Source organism: Cucurbita pepo, chromosome LG17 (assembly GCF_002806865.2).
Source record: "Cucurbita pepo subsp. pepo cultivar mu-cu-16 chromosome LG17, ASM280686v2, whole genome shotgun sequence".
Taxonomy (NCBI): domain Eukaryota; kingdom Viridiplantae; phylum Streptophyta; class Magnoliopsida; order Cucurbitales; family Cucurbitaceae; genus Cucurbita; species Cucurbita pepo.
This window is the reverse complement of record NC_036654.1, coordinates 8,612,649-8,631,244: the sequence shown is the minus strand read 5'-3', so window position 1 is coordinate 8,631,244 and position 18,596 is coordinate 8,612,649. Positions and strand designations below refer to the sequence as shown.

Genomic DNA, 18,596 nt, shown 5'->3' with positions numbered 1-18,596 from the left:
CTACCAGTCTGCGTTTTATTTTTGTTTTCTTAACACCTCATTTCCCTTTTCTCGAAACACTAACGAAATCGTGGTTTTCTTGGATAGCGGGCAAAGAAGATCAGACATGGGGACTCGGGTCCGGGCGCAGCGTAACAATATCGATAGGATTTTAATAGAGATATAACAATATATTTGGGTTTTTTTTTTTTTTCTTCCTTTTGATGATTATCTATGTTCATCATCCATACCATAGCATGTTGAATAAATTGTGTTAATTCAACCAAGATTTAACCTAGAACCTCTTTTAAATCCTATGCTTCATGTTCGTGTATGAACTTCAAGCTTTGCTGAAGTTCCATTCTTATCGGGAGACCGAAATCTTCGTGGAGTAGGCAATAAGATAGAATTTTCATAATCGTGTGAAGAAACGACGCCCCATCATGTCGAAATGCTTACTGAGTCGAAACAATTTTGCGAGGATTTTTCTCGTGTCGCCGCCAACTTGCTGCCGGATTCATTCTGCTTCTCCTAAAGCCTTTTCCGTCGCCAAACCGGGAAAGATTCAGTCTCTGAATTTGTAAGGATTTTTGGTTTCAATCTGTTCCGCAATTTCGAAATATCTGTTTGCAAGTGGGAATGAAGATGTTTTTGTGTTAATTAGGAAAAAGAAGAAGAGATTGGACGAGATGTGTGTTGAAAGGTATCAGCAGTACAGCCGAACAATCATACAATCGTGGATATTACAAGGTAACTTCGATTGAATTTGTCGATGACGATGACGAACTTCAGTTCATTTTCGAATTCCTTTACTTTCTGTGTTTCATAGATGAATTTCTATGCAGGTAAAGTATTGGTAGATGGCAAAGTAGTCAGTAAAGCCGGAACACCCGTCGGCGATAAAGCTAAGGTCGAGATAATTGCCGAAGTTCCGAAATATGTATGTAGGTGATAAAACTTAGCTGAAAACTTCCTGTTGTTCCTTGGATTAAACAGAGTCTCAGAAGTTAATCCAAACTTCTTTTTTTGCTGTAATTTCACAATTTCACGAAATCCAGAGCAGGATTCAAGTTGGAAGCTGCCATTGAACAGCTCGGTGTTGATGTTGATGGTAAAGTTGCTCTTGATGCTGGATTATCCACCGGAGGATTTACTGACTGTTTACTTCAACATGGGGCTTCATTTGTTTATGGAGTCGATGTTGGCTATGGGCAGGTACAATTTTTAAAATTTATTCCTAACGCATTGATCTTTAACTACTTAATATTGTTTACAGTTGATGAATGCGCAAATAGTTATCTCCAATAGAATTAAAGTACTACCACTCATATTTTTCTTGAAAGTTTGACTAAATTTCATTGACTTGGCTATAAACAATCGAATTGAATAAGTGGTACTTCAGAAGGGAAATGACTAGGAAGTAAATCTGCTGGCTTAAGAGATCAGAAAAGATCATCCAACTAATCAAATATAGTAACAAGTGTATGCTTAACCCAGTCGGTCGATAAACCGTTGTTTACTGTTGCTGCCCTCTTTTTATGTGGGAAACTAGCAAATAATGCCTCCCACACTTTCTTCTATTCCACTGTGATACGTCATTGATCTGCAGAATTTTTAGGTTGCTGACAAGATACGTCGAGATGAACGTGTTTGTGTGATGGAAAGAACGAACTTACGGTATCTTGCTGGACTTCCTCAAAAAGTTGATATTGTGACTCTGGACCTTTCTTTTATCTCTATTCTCTTGGTAAGGTTTCAGATACTTTTCACAACTGTTTGTTTAATCTAACTTTGATAGCAGGGAAACATTTTTGGTTTTTTAAGCTGAAAAAGAAAACAATTTTCCTTTCATTTGCCGTCAAGATATTCTTTGGCAAATAACTATTGAGAATACTTTTCCTACTTTATGTACAGATCTGGTTTGGCTGAATATCTGTGAACAAATATTTGGTGTTTTTGTATCACTGCCCCACTGAAGTATTTTATATTCTTGACCAGTTCTATTCTCAATAAGTTGTGAATATACCGTGTGGCATGCAAAACAAATCTTTTGCTTTGTTGTTTCTCTAAAACATGCTTAGCTGCAGAACTAAATGAAAATTTCCATTTCTAGGATACCAAAAGAAGAAGGTGCAAAAAGAGATCTCATGTCTTAAGAATAAGCTCATATTAATTTGGTAGTTTTCCGATCTTGACATCTGAAATTTGGGGATTAAAAGTCTCGGGATGTGAGCGAGGAAATTAGAATTTTGGGAGTTAGGTGTCTGTAGCTAATTAATGTGCACATAAACAACTTTTCTTTACACAATTCTTTTCCTTTTAAAGTCGTTTTTTTTTTCCTTTAAATGAAGTTATGGAGTATGAATAATGACCACAGACTTGACGTTTCTCATTGTATTGTAGCTCCTTATTGGCTATCTTATTTTAATTAGTTTGGTCTGGTCAAATATAAGTATGGTTTATACCATAGTATAAATTTGGTCACTAGTCACTAGCGCCTTGATTTTGAACAAAAGGTCTTGCAATGGTCATTTTAAGACTTTTGTTTTTCTCTTATTCCATTTGTTTGCATACTCTTATTTGTTTATGTATCAGGTCATGCCTGCTGTGGTCAATGTAATGAAGGAAACGTCAACAATTGTTACTTTGGTGAAACCTCAATTTGAATGTCGTCGATCACAAGTAAGAAGGCTCTGAGTTCTTTCCCTTCTTGAGTGTGGCAGTTCCCTTATGTATTGACTGCTTTTTTGGTTAGCATTATAGGTAATATGTCTAATTAAGACCTTCAACCACTTTTGTTTAGATGATGTGACCCAATTAACCTAGGTCACCTTCCTCTTCCACCGATTTCAAAGGATGTAATCTTGAAAAGCTAGCAGCCGTTGATGAAGTTTCAAATATGGAGAAATGGTGAATGGGAATGTAAAAGAACATTGACTGAAAAAGTACCGATCTTCCTTTCCTTCAATGATGGCTTTCTTCCACCTTTCTAGTCCCACACTCTTACTGTCACTTAGACTATTAGTCTCAAAAGGGAAGGCTATTCCACTTGGTTTTATCCTTTTGGATTGGAACCCCTTCTTGTAGTTAATCTTGGGATTCCTTTTGTGGGTTTGTGCTGTGTAGACCCTTTCATATTTCTTTCATCTACTACATCTCATCTATAAAGAATTGACCAACATCTTCCTTTTTCAGTTTATTTGCATCCGGCTTAGCTCGTACTAGTAAGAAGGTGTTTCCAAAAGAGGACGAAACCTATCTAAGATCTTGTGTGCCGGCTTAGTAGCGCATAAGCAGAACACATAGCCTAGAATTTAGTATTCAACCAACCTATGAGCTTTTGCCCAAGCTCATCTTTTCCTACAATATCAACGTGGTCTCGAAGAGGCTTTTCACCAAAAAGAAAAAAAAAAAGAAAAAAAGAAAAAAAGAGGAGGCTATTCGAGTCGCTTCTTAAATAGAGAATTGAACATGTCACAGGTGCAATTATGCATAGGACGTCCATGTAATTGGTTGGTAATCCTCATTCATATTAAAACAATTGATGCCATAAGTGAAAGTTCTGTATGTGATAATCCTAGGGCATAATATCTTGAAAGGTAGCAGGCTCGTGTTAGTGGATGCTGACCTTGGCTCGCACCTATGCTATCATTTTATAATCTACTGATAATCATGGAAACCAGGCATCTTGTAAAAATAGACGAAATTATGAAAACTCAGTGATAAAATAGATATCTAACACAATAAGTTTATGTTAACCATTCATTTGAAGATATGGTTTTTTGCAGGTAGGAGGTAAGGGAATCGTGAGAGATCCACAAGTTCACCAGGAGGTAAACATTTTTCCTTCCTTTATTCCTATTTAATTTAAGATGTTTTGTTCCTTTGTACCCTGCTTTGAGAGATAATTCATGTTACTGAAGTTCTCTAATTGGAATTAATTCTTGGTTTATCTTGAGATTATCACTTCTGAGGTTGAGCACAGTTATTAGATCATCTATGCACTATAAAAAGTTTGTATACATGGTGACACGTTATTTAAATCTAGGACACGAACACAACGAACTCAACAAAGATACGTTTACTAAAGTATATGTCATTTTTATATAATAAGAACATTTAAAGTTAACAAGGCTATGACACTTATATGTGATTAAAATATTATTTTTGTCCTATGTAATTATTTGTCCATTTGTTATTCTGAATGTAACAGCCTAAACTCACTAAAACTCACTGATGATAAATATTATCATCTTTGAATTTTCCCTTTCGGGCTTCCTCTCAAGGTTTTTATTATGAGATCTCACATCGGTTGGGGAGGAGAACAAAACATTCTTTACAAGGGTAAGAAAACCTCTCCCTAACAGACCTGTTTTAAAAACCTCGAGGGGAAGCCCGAAAGGGAAAACCCAAAGAGGACAATATCTACCAACGGTGAGCTTGGGCTGTTTCACTCAAACAAGATACAAGATACATGCTTAACAAATGCAGAATTCTTATGGGCTTTAATTGATAGGATAGGATGAATGAAGAATGTAGCTCACACCATGGTTGTTGAATAATGACTGTAGGTTCTTGATAAGATCATAAAGGGTGTGGAGAGTTTTGGATTCTGCAGCAAAGGTTGGATTGAATCGCCATTGAAGGGCGCTGAGGGTAATACAGAGTTTTTGGTTTGTTTTACCAGGACAACACTTTCTGCTGCAAACCAAGATTGATCGTTCATCCAGATCTTAATCTAGTTCAACCAGCAGTTTCTGGGCCTTAATCTCTGTAATTCACTTCATTGAATGATGTTCATCTAGTTTTTACTTATTTAATATAGAAAATATTCGTGCATTTCGTATCTTCGTTTGAATGGTATCGAGTAATTATTTGGAACGCAAAATTATTGATGTATCGATTTATTAGCAATGATTGACATAGAAGTAATTATTCAAACATCTTGTTGAGCAAAATATTTGTAAAAACTTTGAAAGTTATATAGCGGGTTCAAAAGTTTAAAGTGGTCGGTTTATTTATTATTATAGTAATAAGTTCTTGAAAACTATACTATAATATTGAAACTCGAATCGTTAGATATATTAATTAAATTATGGTGTTGCTTCAATGAATTATGGGTAAATGTTCAATGTTAGACAGACTAAGTCCTCCAGTCTTCTTGCCTTCATTCGCACTTTAGGAATATCATGACTATTTAAGTTAATTCAGATTAGACTTTGGTGTCTATCAAAATTATGGTGTAATTATTAAGATTTTAATTTTTTTAGGTTTTTAAGATTATGGTGTAATTATTAAGATTTTAATTTTTTAAAATTATACTAAGCTAATGAAATATTATTATTTTTTATTAGAATATTATTTTCAATATTTTATTTAAATAGTTAGGCCATAATTTTTTTTCTTCATAATTGTTATTTTGATTTAGAATAATTAAAAAAATAATAATAATAAAGGTGTGTAAGCTAAAATTACATNTCTTTTCTTTTATTTTAATTTTATTTTCAGAAAAATCACACTCCATATATTTTATTTTTATTTTATTTTAATTCTATTTTTAAGAAATATTATTTTAATTCTATTTTTATGTATAGATGATAATTAGTATTTTATTTATTAAAATGTGAAAGAATTAATACATTATTATTAAAAGGTTAATTTGGTAATGTTACTTTTAAGCAGACGAGCTGACAATACAACGTCGTTTTGAGACCATTCGAAGTACCGGAAGGAAAAAAACCAAGTCTTTGCCACGGCGCACGGTTGCTCTTCCGACCTGAAGCCAGCGCCGGACTTCTGAAGATCCTTTCATCGTTCCTATAAAATCCATCGCCGGCGAGTACCACAAGAATCAGACAACAAATTGAAGTCGAGAGCTGCGTTTAGCTAGCATTGTTGATGAGATTTGAATCTCAATATTGGTTTTCCTGTTGAATTGAAGTAGGTTCCGGTGCTGCTGAACTAAAGAAAGGGAAGAAAAATGTTGAGGCTAAGAGCATTCCGGCCTTCAAACGAGAAGATCGTGAAGATACAGATGCATCCGACCCATCCATGGCTTGTAACCGCCGATGCGTCGGATCACGTTTCTGTATGGAATTGGGAGCATCGGCAGGTCATTTACGAGCTCAAAGCAGGCGGAATTGATCAGAGGCGTCTTGTTGGTGCCAAGTTGGAGAAGCTCGCTGAGGGCGAATTCGGTTCGATCCGTCGAGATTCCTTTTTTTCTTTAATTCTTATGTTTTGAACAATTTTCTGAATCGTAACCTGAAAATTTTCTGCTGATTTGTGTCTCCTGAACGCGATTGTTAGATTCGAAGGGGAAGCCGACTGAAGCAATACGAGGGGGAAGGTGTGAGTCTAGCATTTCCTTGTTTTCTTTTGTCTGCATCGGTTTGAAAACTAACTCATGGGATACACTGTTTGATGCAGTGTGAAGCAGGTGAGTTTTTATGACGACGACGTTCGATTTTGGCAACTGTGGCGGAACCGTTCCGTAGCTGCTGAAGCTCCTTCAGCTGTCAATCAAGTTACATCAGCTTTGAGTTCCCCTGCCCCTTCCACAAAAGGGAGGCATTTTCTAGTTATCTGTTGTGAAAATAAAGCCATATTCTTGGACTTGGTGACAATGCGAGGCCGTGATGTACCCAAGCAGGATCTTGACAATAAATCTCTTCTTTGGTAAGTTTTCACTCTGTTTGATACCTTGATAGTGTGTTTATGGATTGATTTTGTGTTTTTGACTGGAAGTAATCTCGAATACAGTTTTGGAATCCAGGATTTCTCTGTCCCATTTACATTTTGTGATTCCTTGATATTGTTCTGTCTTCAAATGAATCGCAAAGAATGTTTGAACTGAAAGTAGTACTTCAACAAAATAATTTGATATACCTCGATTGGTGTTTGTGGATTGAGTTTGTGAGATCTCACATCGGTTGGAGAGGGGAATGAAGCATTCCTTATAAGGGTGTGGAAACCTCTCCTTAGCAGACGCGTTTTAAAATTATGAGGCTGACAGCGATACCTAACGGGTCAAGGTGGACAATATCTATTAGCAGTGGGTTTGGGCTGTTACAAATGGTATCAGAGCCAGACACTGGGCGGTGTGCCAGCGAGGACGCTGCGCCCCCAAGGGGGTGGATTGTGAGATCCCACGTCGTTTGGAGAGGGGAGTGAAGCATTACTTATATGGGTGTGGAAACCTCTCCCTAGCAGAGACACATTTTAAAACCGTGAGGTTGACGACAATACGTAATGGGCCAAGGCGGACTACATTTTGAAAGGAGTAACCATAAAGGAATTTGGTCACCAAAAATATGTACTGCATGAAAGTGAAAAATTTAAAGGGCTCTGCCAAGGAAATGAATCATCTTTTTCCGATATTTCAATGCATTGCCTCTTGTACATTAAATAAAGTCGGTACAAAGTAACTTATATGTTTTCTATTTTGCCTTTTTCGATCCCATGTTTCTAATCCTTGGATTGTGTTCTTCAACAAGCATCTTGTTTCTCATACAAATGTAGAGAAATTGAGTCTGTTACAGCATCTAAGCCTTCTTTTCCTGTCCTCCTGAAATTAACGACCGACTGAACTTTAAAAAAAACTGAAAATTTGTTTCCCATTTTTTAGAAGATGTCTTTTTAATGGACTTGACCCTTGTTGATGCTCCATTCTTTGACGTCTTCTGAAAAGTAGATTTTTAGGGCATTTTTTGTAATCTTATAATACTAATGCACCTGCTTTGTCTTGGCATTTCTTTTGGCTAATGCACTTAGTTCGTGTTTTCCTAGAATCTTCACAAATATTGTAGGACAAAGGATTTGAATCTCTAACCTCTTGGTCAAGAACACATGCTTCATGCCAGTTGAGCTATGCTCATGTTGACAAATGTTGTTGCGTGAATTGTTTAGGCTTAACACAATCATTAACGTTTATTTATTAGTCTTTATGATTTTATTATTATAAAATGGCACATTATTGTTGGATTACATGTTCCTCTCTTGTTATAATAACATAGTAAATGCACTGTCAATAATTTTGTTATTCGTCCTAATGCATGTATTGGGCAAAAGAACATGTCTGTCTCAATATAGACTACATTTTACTTCATGTTTTCCTTCTAACATTCAAATGCTTCAATTTCAAAATTTATGAAAATCTCCATTTTCTTTTTACAATGCAAATCCTTCAAAGTTGATATCTTCAATAAAAGCCTAAATTTCTATATACCAACATGACAAATGTGTTTAAATGTGTTGTTTAAGCTGCTATCAAAATTTTTTGTTTGTGGTTAGTGGTTTTGGATCACTAAAATGTTTGTCTTCTTTCCATGTTGCAGCATGGAGTTCCTCTCTAAATCTTCAGGAGCAGATGGTCCTCTTGTGGCCTTTGGTGGATCAGATGGTGTTATTAGGGTCCTCTCAATGCTAACCTGGAAGGTATGGGATATTTACTTATTGGCCAAGTTTGATAGCATTATCAAACTGTTAATTCTTATTTTATCATTTCATATTTTTTTTACAGCTAGTGCGTAGATATACTGGAGGTCATAAAGGATCAATCTCATGTTTGATGACCTTCATAGCTTCCTCGGGTGAGGTAACTCCATAAAATTTTATCTAGCTGTAATGTATGATGGTACATCGACTCTGTTCAAGTAATTTGATAGGAAACTTCTCATTTTTATCTAATGAGGTCATTTATTAATTAATTATTGGTTTAGTCTACAACTTTTTTGACTTTGTCAAGATTGAGAGAGCATGTAAAGTTTGACGGACTGACGTTTGAATTATAAAATATGCATTTCAATAAGCTGCCCTTTTGAGTTAGCTCTCTTATGTACTCGCTATCTGTCTTCATGTCATATTCTTTTCCTTATCAATGCTTTCCCTGCTTTCCTTCTGGATCTTTTACAGTTTTGTATTTGTAAATTTGATTGCCAGGCACTTCTGGTTTCTGGTGCTAGTGATGGCTTGCTTGTACTCTGGAGTGCGGACAACAGCCAAGATTCACGAGAACTTGTACCAAAACTAAGCTTAAAAGTGCGTCCTCTACCTTCAATTTCTATAACTACTTTGTTTGTAGGTTTGTTAGTTATTATGTTTAAATATTTTATGCTTTTGACTTCTTCAAAAAACTTTCTCTTGCTGTCCAATTTTCTCCATTATTTACCTCTTAACTGGTTATTTATTTGAAATTGAATACTTGATGACTAATGTATTCACATATCCCTTTCATGATCAAATATATTTTTCGTGTGTTTCTCAAAGATTAATGAACTGGGATGATGATAACATAGATCGTTTGCATTCTTGATAGGCGCACGATGGTGGGGTAGTAGCTGTCGAACTGTCCAGAGTGATTGGAGGTGCTCCACAACTTATCACGATTGGTGCAGACAAAACACTTGCCCTTTGGGACACTATCTCTTTTAAGGTATCGTTGCACATCCATAGTTCATTACATTTTACAATACTGAAGCGTTTAGCAGATATTTATTACCTCATCTACTTCCAAGTTCTCTTGAATATTTTATGTTATCCTATTTTATCTATTCTTCTCAGGAATTGCGTCGCATCAAACCTGTTCCAAAATTGGCCTGCCACAGTGTTGCATCTTGGTGTCATCCTCGAGCTCCAAACCTTGATATTCTCACTTGTGTTAAAGATTCCCACATATGGTGTGATTTTTATTTTCTTGTTATTTTTTCGTTTGATTAATGAGTTATGTTAGATAAGAATGTTGAGCATTCTTGTGTTCATTTTGTGAAATAAAGAGCAGTGAGCTTGTGTCCGCTTCCATCTATTTCTAGGTTATATTAAGTTTCATTTGTGATTTTTCAGTTTTCTTATTGCATCAAGGGTCTTATAGGTTAATGCCTTAACTTTTTCAGGGCTATTGAGCACCCCACGTACTCAGCTCTCACAAGACCTCTTTGTGAACTTTCTTCCCTTGTCCCTCCTCAAGTGCTTGCTCCAAACAAGAAAGTTAGGGTACGTCTTTTACCACAAGCATGAATCTTGTAACTATTCCTAATAAGTTTGTTTTGTCTTGGTTTCGCCTAGATCTTTGTTGTTTTGTTGGGGGTTTCTTCCTAGCCCCTTGGTGTTCTTGCATCTTCTTCTTTCTTCTATTCTTCCCAAGAGAATTCTTTTTGTTTCCTCTTAGAGAAATCAAATAACATGAATTATCAAACAGCTACCCTATCTCATGTTGCTGGCTTATTGTATGATATCTCATCAGTCTCATGTTGCAGGTTTACTGTATGATTGCTCATCCTTTACAACCTCATCTTGTTGCTACTGGAACCAATATTGGTGTTATCATCAGTGAACTTGATGCTAGATCTCTTCCAGCAGTAGCTCCTCTTCCAACTCCATCAGGCAGCCGAGAGCATGCTGCTGTTTATATCGTTGAAAGGGAACTAAAGTTGCTAAATTTTCAATTGTCACACACAACCAATCCATCCTTGGGAAACAATGGATCCTTATCTGAAGGAGGAAGGTTAAAGGGAGATGATGTGCTACAAGTAAAGCAGGTCAAAAAGCACATCAGTACTCCTGTTCCACACGATGCATATTCGGTTCTTTCTGTTAGCAGTTCCGGAAAGTAAGTTTGCCCCCTATTCCTCTTGTTTGCACCTTTTTGTGTAAAATGAATTGTAGATTTGGTTGTGCATCCATATACATAGAAGATGGGTTAGCAGATTTTTCCCCTTTTTTCCTTTTAACAAAACTAGTCATTGATGAAATGAAAAAAGATAAATAATCAAAAGATAAAAACTCTACAAGCGAGTGAAAGCGAAAACTAAAAATTACAATGATAATAAATGTCTCGAGTAATAATTACAAAAAAAAAAACTATTATTTTCAGTGTCTCGAGTAATAAGCAACCAATACGTGAGTGTTTTTTTTTTTTTTTTGTTTATCCTGTATATATGTAGTAAATGTCTATTTTATTGGCTGGGAATTTATTGCTCTCTGACTCGACAGTTTTGCTGTCTTTCTATAACGTGCTATACTTTGCAACCATTGATTTCTAGTAGATTAAATCAAGAATCTGGTTAGAAGTTGTAGTTTCATTGGAAAGTCACAATCATTTTGATGCAGGTACCTTGCTATAATTTGGCCTGATATTCCCTACTTTTCCATCTACAAAGTAAGTGACTGGTCCATTGTTGATTCTGGAAGTGCGAGGCTTTTGGCTTGGGATACATGTCGAGACAGGTTTGCTTTGCTTGAATCTGCTGTACCTCCTAGATTTCCTGTAATTCCTAAGGGCGGATCATCACGGAAAGCAAAGGAGGCTGCTGCAGCAGCAGCACAAGCAGCGGCTGCAGCTGCTTCTGCTGCTTCCTCGGCCAGTGTTCAAGTTCGTATATTGCTCGATGATGGAACGTCAAACATATTAATGAGGTCTATTGGTAGCCGCAATGAACCGGTATTTCAAGTCTATCTGTTCTCTTTCGTCTTCCCTTTTCCTGTTCTTCATTAAGCATTAGAAGGTTAAGTAAGCTAAAACTTGTTACTTGTTACTTGTTACTTGCAAATTCCAATTGCCAAATTCCATTTCCAATTTCAATTTCCATGCAAATTTTACCAATTTCAAAACTCACTTGAGTTTTGATCATCTTCCCCTTCTTCTTCCTCCATATTCAAGGAAGCGCAATGAACAGTCAAAATTCCACCAGCCACCAAAATCACAAAATTTACTCAAAACTCCCACACACTGTTGCCGAAACACGAAGGCACACCACAGCACCACAATTGCAAAAAGTGTATCTTCACTGCACCAGCAACATACACCACCTCACTTTCGATTTGGGATCCCACATGTTCAAGCTTTGATTTGATTACTTTAGGAAGCGAAAAGAGGGGGAGAATACAAAAAAAAAACTGCTAGGGTTTACATTGTATATAGAATTGCATAATTAGATACAAACCTAAGAGGTCTATTTATACTAATGAGAGCAATAAGCAAAGGACTAATCTACCATTACGAAATGAATCCAAATCAAATAAAACCTAACCAATCTAACAATCATCATTATATACTAAAGAAATACAAAATGATGGTGAGAAATTTCCACAATTAGAATTCCCAAGAGGGATTACAAAAATACTCTCTCATTGGCTTTGGTCAGAAATATTCTTGAAACAAGAATAATAAAGCATATGGAGCTCTCTAATCTTAATTGTCTAATATTTAGCTATTGCTTATACAATTGTCTGATAATCAGAGGTCTGCATTTCTTTTTACAGTTATTGGATATTCTACTGCTTTCATCCCTTGCCATGTCAAACTAAAATGAGCTTTGCTAGTCGTTGCACTTTCATATTTGTTGTCTCATTTACTTTACATCATTATTCAGTATGAGGAGAAAATAATTTAGCTAAAATAAAATTTTTAGGTTGTTGGTTTGCATGGTGGGGCTCTACTTGGCGTTGCATATCGAACATCCAGGAGAATTAGTCCTGTTGCTGCAACAGCAATTTCAACAATGCCTTTATCAGGATTCGGTAACAGTGGTGTTTCTTCCTTTACAAGTTTCGACGATGGTTTTTCTTCCCATAAATCTTCGGCTGAAACAACTCCACCAAACTTTCAATTGTATAGGTAAGTATAACTTTGATTTTATTTAGTTTGCACAGCTCATTTATTTCCTTATTTCTTTTCTTCTTTTTGTTCTAGATAAGAAATGTTACTTATTCCAATAAATAAGAGGAATACTCACCCAAAAAGTCAACTGACACTAGAAAAGGCTCTGATTGGCATGAATCGCAAATAAATTATAACTACAACAATCTATATTATTTCCAATTATTTGGTGCCAAAGACTTGAGTTATTTTAGAACAAACATTTAGTGAAATCATGTTTGGTTAGTTTTCCTTTTTGGAAGTCTCAAATAGTTCTTTTCTTTCGGATAATTTATCCTGGACTTCTAAAGGGCGAGTTTATACCTTTACGAGTCACCACCTTTATACTTCTAAATACAAGTTTTTCTTACTTTTCTTTTTTATTCACTCTGGATGGTGTATATCATGCAGCTGGGAAACATTTCAGCCTGTCGGTGCGCTTCTGCCCCAGCCAGAGTGGACTGCATGGGATCAAACTGTTGAATATTGTGCCTTAGCATATCAGCATTACATTGTCATATCTTCTCTGCGTCCTCAGTATAGGTACTTGGGTGATGTAGCAATTCCATATGCTACTGGAGCTGTCTGGCACCGTAGACAACTATTTGTGGCTACTCCAACTACTATAGAGTAAGCTACATTTCCCCCTTGCCTGCGTAATTTCTTGTTTGATTCCTGGCTTAATGTTCATCATATTCCGCATGAATTTGTTTTCTTCCCAATAATTGCAAGAGTTGTAAGGCAGGCCCCGTTAATGGAAAAAAACAAACTATTATTAGAAGCACTCCCTTTCCTCTATACTCCGAAAATTGGAAATGAAGAGTCATTTTTTCTGGGAATTGAAAAGACACTGCATAACGTTTCCCCTTCCAAAGCTCTTGCTGCCTCACTGTTCAGGCCCTGAACGCCATAGACGCGTCGACAGGCCTCCTTCGGTCACTGTTCTCCATCAGTTTCGTCTATTGCATATCGGCTGTCTCCCTCCCACTTCTTTCACCCCTTAGTTCCATTTTTCCTTTGTTTTCTTTTATCCTTAGCCACCCCTCCTCACTGTTAGCTTTGTCTGGTGCCGCCTGACCGTACTCTCTTTCGGTTTTCTTCTTTCAACCCTAGCCTCTGCTCTTCCCCGTTGATTCCCTCTGTTTTTTTTTTTTCTGTTGTCTTCAACTGCTGCTTCCCGTCTCTTTCTTATATTCTTCATTTGTTTCTTTCCTCTCGTCACCTAGTCCATCCTTTTCCCTCCATCCCCTTGCGTTCTGTCACTAGCTGCAACTGCTACCACCTAGCCATTTCCAAGGAGCTGATGAGTTGTTCTATCTGTAATCATTATTCACATTTGATATGAAAATGACATGGGGTTTGTTGACTCGTTGAAGATCTCCTGATAAAACTCTTTCATGTTCCGAGGGGATGTCAGCCCATACACCCCCATTATCCACCACTAAGATTGTTGCTGAAGAGATAGCAAATGGAGATGGAAAAGACCTCTGAATAGATTCAAAGACAGTTATTTTCCTCTTTCCACATCAACAATATTCCTCTGGAGGAACCAACCAATGTACTTCGCTCTCCAAACTGATTTGATCATCCTCCTATCCATCTTGCTCAACTTTGTCTCTTGAAGGATAACTACATCTGGGCTAAACATTACTAATTATGTAACATATGGTTCATATGGGCTTCTGAAATTTTAACCATTCTTCCTCTGCCATTTTGATCGATCTTTTCTCATTGTTATGTGTGTTTCCATTGAGAGAGCAGGGAAAACTTTCTACCATCTCTATTGTTTCTGGTGAGGCTTAGTGGAGAAAGGGGAGATTGAGTATTCTGGAGCGAGAAGAGAGAACTCATAGTCTTTTTTTCTTTGCTCGTACAAATAACTTTTCTCATTTGTCTGTCTTTGTCATTTAATGTAATTCATATTCTTTGATATCTTATAAATTATTTGAAGTTCTAGATATCTGATCGTTATAATAGAAATTTGAGTTTTAAATTTTAAGTAAATACTACTAGAAGTCTAGAACTCAGGTACTTAAGTTCTGCTGCTTGATTTAGATGCGTTTTTGTGGATGCTGGAGTTGCACCTATTGACATTGAAACGAAAAGGATGAAAGACGAGATGAAGTTGAAAGAAGCACAAGCTAAAGCCATTGCTCAGCATGGGGACTTAGCTCTTATTACTGTAGATGGCCCTCAAACTGTTAACCAAGAAAGGATAACGTTGAGGCCCCCAATGCTTCAGGTCAAATATCATTCCCTTTCTTCATACGCGACTATCCGTGGTTACAATATTAGCAATGTTGTTTGATTTTGGGTTCACACATGTGAATCTTGATTTGATCATGCATATCCTTGACAATATGGGAAGACCTTTCCTACTGACTTCAGAATACATGCAGGTTCTGATCGGGAAAGTCTCTTCCAATGTGAAATTTAACAATTTAAAATTTTCTTATAGTTCTGATAAAAACCTCTTCAAAACTATAGAAAATAATGATGACATTTGGTTTACCATTTGGAAACTAGTTCTTAAAACCAAGGGGAACAAAAAAATATCATTATTTTTTGAAACCTTTTGCTGAACCCTTTGCTCAAAATAGGGTTTCTACAACTTAATTTTGGTATATAGCAGTATATGGTTCTTGAATCATATGAATTTCTTTCTTATCTTTTAATATTAATTTTACCTTAAAATTTCAGGTGGTGCGACTTGCATCATTTCAGCAAGCTCCTTCTGTGCCGCCATTTTTATCATTACCCAAACAGTCGAAAGTGGATTCAGATGACTCAATGATGCAAAAGGAGTTTGAAGAAAGAAGAACTAACGAGATAGCAGTTGGCGGTGGTGGAGTGTCAGTGGCTGTTACTCGTTTCCCAGCTGAGCAGAAACGCCCTGTAGGACCTCTAGTTGTGGTTGGTGTTAGAGATGGTGTTCTCTGGTTGATTGACAGGTACTTGAATCTTGTAGTTTTTTGCAATGTAAAGGACATAACTACACTTCCTCCCAAAAGAAAGAACAAGTGTTGAAGTTTTTCAGCTCAAATTTTCAACCCGGTTCTCTGTCGGTTTGTGTATTTTCATTTTGTTAGACCATCCCAGAGTTATTGGTGAAAGTTCACTAAACTCTTTCACCCAACGATGTGCTTATGGAGTATTTACAAAATTACACTACCGTTCTTAGAGTTTATACCATCACTTATCAACCCCTTTCACATTTCCAATGTCATTATCTCTTATGCTTGGAAGGGCTCATGAATTATGCTGCTTGATTTTTCTTGGCTAGGTACATGAGTGCACATGCTTTATCCTTAAACCATCCCGGTATTCGGTGCCGATGTCTTGCTGCCTACGGTGATGCAGTCAGTGCTGTCAAATGGTATTGGCTATTTTCTCATTCTTTTACATGTTGGTCATAGCCGGAATTGTTTCAAGTCCTAAATACTTCTTTTTCCTGCAGGGCAAGTAGGCTTGGTAGAGAACATCATGATGACCTAGCCCAATTTATGCTTGGTATGGGCTATGCCACCGAAGCTTTACATCTGCCTGGAATATCTAAAAGGTAAACAAACACTTGCAGGAAAGATGCTACCCTACTGTAGAAATAAAATGCCTATGTTTGCTGTTACATCAAGATTTTTTATTAGAAAGCATACACACATGTACACCCATTTTCGTGGTTTGTTGCCGTTTACGAACCCCCTTATACAGAGTTCCTTGATCACTCTTTGAGTAGTAGCTTGGAGTCTGTTGCTCGATATGAGGTCACTGTGTTAATCAAAGCCATATTAGTTGTATAACAATCTGATTACCCTAGTCCTAGTTCTAGTTGTTAAGCCATCTCTATTTGAAACTTTCAGATTGGAATTTGATCTGGCCATGCAAGGAAATGATCTAAAAAGAGCACTTCAGTGTCTTCTTACAATGAGCAACAGCAGGGACATGGGACAAGATAATACAGGGCTTGATTTGAATGACATTCTCAGCTTAACAACTAAAAAGGAAGATATTGTGGAAACATTTCAAGGAATTACGAAATTTGCTAAAGAGTTTTTAGATTTGATTGATGCTGCTGATGCTACTGGACAAGCCGATATCGCCCGTGAGGCTCTAAAGAGGTTAGCTGCTGCAGGTTCCTTGAAAGGTGCTTTACAGGGTCATGAGTTGAGAGGATTGGCTCTGCGATTAGCGAATCATGGAGAGTTGACACGACTGAGTGTACGTACTTTAAATAATTATACTCCAATGGTCTGTTTATGGTAAATGACGATGTAAATGCTACAGGGATTGGTAAACAATTTGATCTCGATCGGCTCGGGACGTGAAGCAGCGTTTGCAGCTGCAGTCTTGGGAGACAATGTTCTCATGGAAAAAGCATGGCAAGACACAGGAATGCTTGCGGAAGCTGTGCTTCATGCTCATGTATGTCATCTTTAGCTGTGTTGTATCTGTACTTTTGATTGTGTATTAACTTACGTGCAATTTTCAGGCTCATGGTCGACCGACATTGAAAAACTTGGTCGAGTCTTGGAACAAAATGCTTCAAAAGGAATTGGCGCACACCGTGTCGGAAAAGACCGATGCCACAGCTGCGTTTTTTGCATCCCTCGAGGAACCGAAACTCACAAGCTTGGCAGATGCAGGCAAGAAGCCTGCAATTGAAATCCTTCCTCCTGGAATGCCAACTTTGTCATCTTCCATTTTAGCTCCCAAGAAGCCAACTCCTGGTGCACAAGGGGCATTGCAGCAACCAGCCAAGCAACTGCTTCTTGAAGCACCACCTGCTAATCCGCAACAACCACCAGACGGTACACCGAACCAATCAGAACTAAGCGAACAGGTTTTGGATGGCAAAGCCCCGACGTCAACAACAGGTACCGACACATCTCCGACTACTCCAGCAGAAAATGTTCCTACGACATCAAATGGTTCTGAGCCATCTGATATACAACTATCATCCTTTAACATGACACTAGTAGAGACTCAAATACCATCGTCCGTAACTAATACAGAACATTCAGAGGCTGTTGTAGAGGCGGCCGAGATTCAGAATTCCTCTGTTCACAATTCATCGTCGACCAATGATGCAGCACCGCCATCGGAGGCCCCATCTGAGGTGCATGAGCTTCAGAATACCTCTCTTCCAAATGTATCACAATTTTGAAATCCAGCCATAGTTTAGTATAAAAAGGGAGGTTGATTTTGTTCCCAGCTGTTGTAATGTATCTTCGTGTGTTTGATTGGCAGTTGCATATATTTTTTAGTTCATTATTGCATTAACTTTAGAACACTCATTCCATTATATATGCGGTTTGCATATATTCTTATGTTCATTGTTGCATTATGTTTAGAACACACTCGTTCCATTATGTGTGGTGGCCTTTGATTAGGTTGGTGATCTTCTGTGAAGATCTGAGTTGTATTTTATGTTTTTCATTGTTTTCGAGGATGTTTTTACCTGTCAATGAGTCAATTAATATTTACCTTAGATGATAAGGTTCAAATTGAGACGAGAAATACTCCTAAAAGATTCTATTAGTGTGTTTACCTTAAATGAAGATGCTGAATCCTTAATGGGATGGACACGGGGCGGTGTGGTAGTGAAGATGCTGAGTCTCATAGGAGAGGTGGATTGTGAGATCCTACATCGATTGGATAGGAGAACGAGTGTCAACGAGGATGTTGGGCCCCAAAGGGGTGGGTGGATTGTGAGATCCTACATCGATTGGATAGGAGAACAAGTGTCAACGAGGACCTACATCGGTGGAAAAGGAGAACGAAACATTTGGGGTGTGGAAACCTCTCGAATTGTTTTAAAAACCTTGAGAGGAAACTTAAAAGGGAATGTAGAGATTGAAACCTTGAGAGGAAACTTAAAAGGGAACGTAGAGATTGCGATATATTTATCGAAATTTAAATTTAGTTAGATAAAATTAAAATTTTAGGGAATTTAAATTAATTTTTCAAAGATAATTAAATTACAATA

At 37.2% G+C, this 18,596-nt stretch overlaps 2 protein-coding genes across 2 annotated transcripts; both read left to right on the top strand.

Annotated features, from left to right (window-relative positions):
• Positions 1-230: 230 nt before the first annotated feature.
• LOC111778052 (putative rRNA methyltransferase YqxC) lies at positions 231-4,900 on the top strand. The gene is made up of 8 exons (XM_023657663.1): positions 231-559; positions 644-729; positions 825-927; positions 1,038-1,194; positions 1,598-1,726; positions 2,575-2,661; positions 3,768-3,812; positions 4,551-4,900. The coding sequence occupies exons 1-8, from the start codon at positions 423-425 to the stop codon at positions 4,695-4,697; spliced, it is 891 nt and encodes a 296-aa protein (XP_023513431.1). The 5' UTR covers positions 231-422; the 3' UTR covers positions 4,698-4,900.
• Positions 4,901-5,684: 784 nt separating this feature from the next.
• On the top strand, positions 5,685-18,059 carry LOC111778740. Its single transcript, XM_023658713.1, has 20 exons — positions 5,685-6,176; positions 6,289-6,328; positions 6,409-6,657; positions 8,316-8,415; positions 8,501-8,575; positions 8,920-9,018; positions 9,296-9,412; positions 9,541-9,656; positions 9,870-9,969; positions 10,233-10,585; positions 11,086-11,416; positions 12,387-12,592; positions 13,025-13,243; positions 14,669-14,855; positions 15,314-15,564; positions 15,897-15,989; positions 16,071-16,172; positions 16,471-16,828; positions 16,895-17,032; positions 17,100-18,059. Exons 1-20 carry the CDS (start codon positions 5,960-5,962, stop codon positions 17,772-17,774), a joined length of 4,026 nt encoding a protein of 1,341 aa, XP_023514481.1. The 5' UTR covers positions 5,685-5,959; the 3' UTR covers positions 17,775-18,059.
• The last annotated feature ends 537 nt before the right edge of the window (positions 18,060-18,596 follow it).

What these genes read in the sequence shown, in the direction of transcription:
- LOC111778052 (XM_023657663.1), top strand. Translation starts at nt 423, where the DNA reads ATGTCGAAATGCTTACTGAGTCGAAACAATTTTGCGAGGATTTTTCTC. An exon ending in CTTTTATCTCTATTCTCTTG is followed by an intron (nt 1,727 to 2,574) that starts GTAAGGTTTCAG and finishes TTTATGTATCAG; the next exon opens with GTCATGCCTGCTGTGGTCAA. An exon ending in ATCCACAAGTTCACCAGGAG is followed by an intron (nt 3,813 to 4,550) that starts GTAAACATTTTT and finishes TAATGACTGTAG; the next exon opens with GTTCTTGATAAGATCATAAA.
- LOC111778740 (XM_023658713.1), top strand. Translation starts at nt 5,960, where the DNA reads ATGTTGAGGCTAAGAGCATTCCGGCCTTCAAACGAGAAGATCGTGAAG. An exon ending in GCTACTCCAACTACTATAGA is followed by an intron (nt 13,244 to 14,668) that starts GTAAGCTACATT and finishes TGCTTGATTTAG; the next exon opens with ATGCGTTTTTGTGGATGCTG. An exon ending in AAGCTGTGCTTCATGCTCAT is followed by an intron (nt 17,033 to 17,099) that starts GTATGTCATCTT and finishes TGCAATTTTCAG; the next exon opens with GCTCATGGTCGACCGACATT.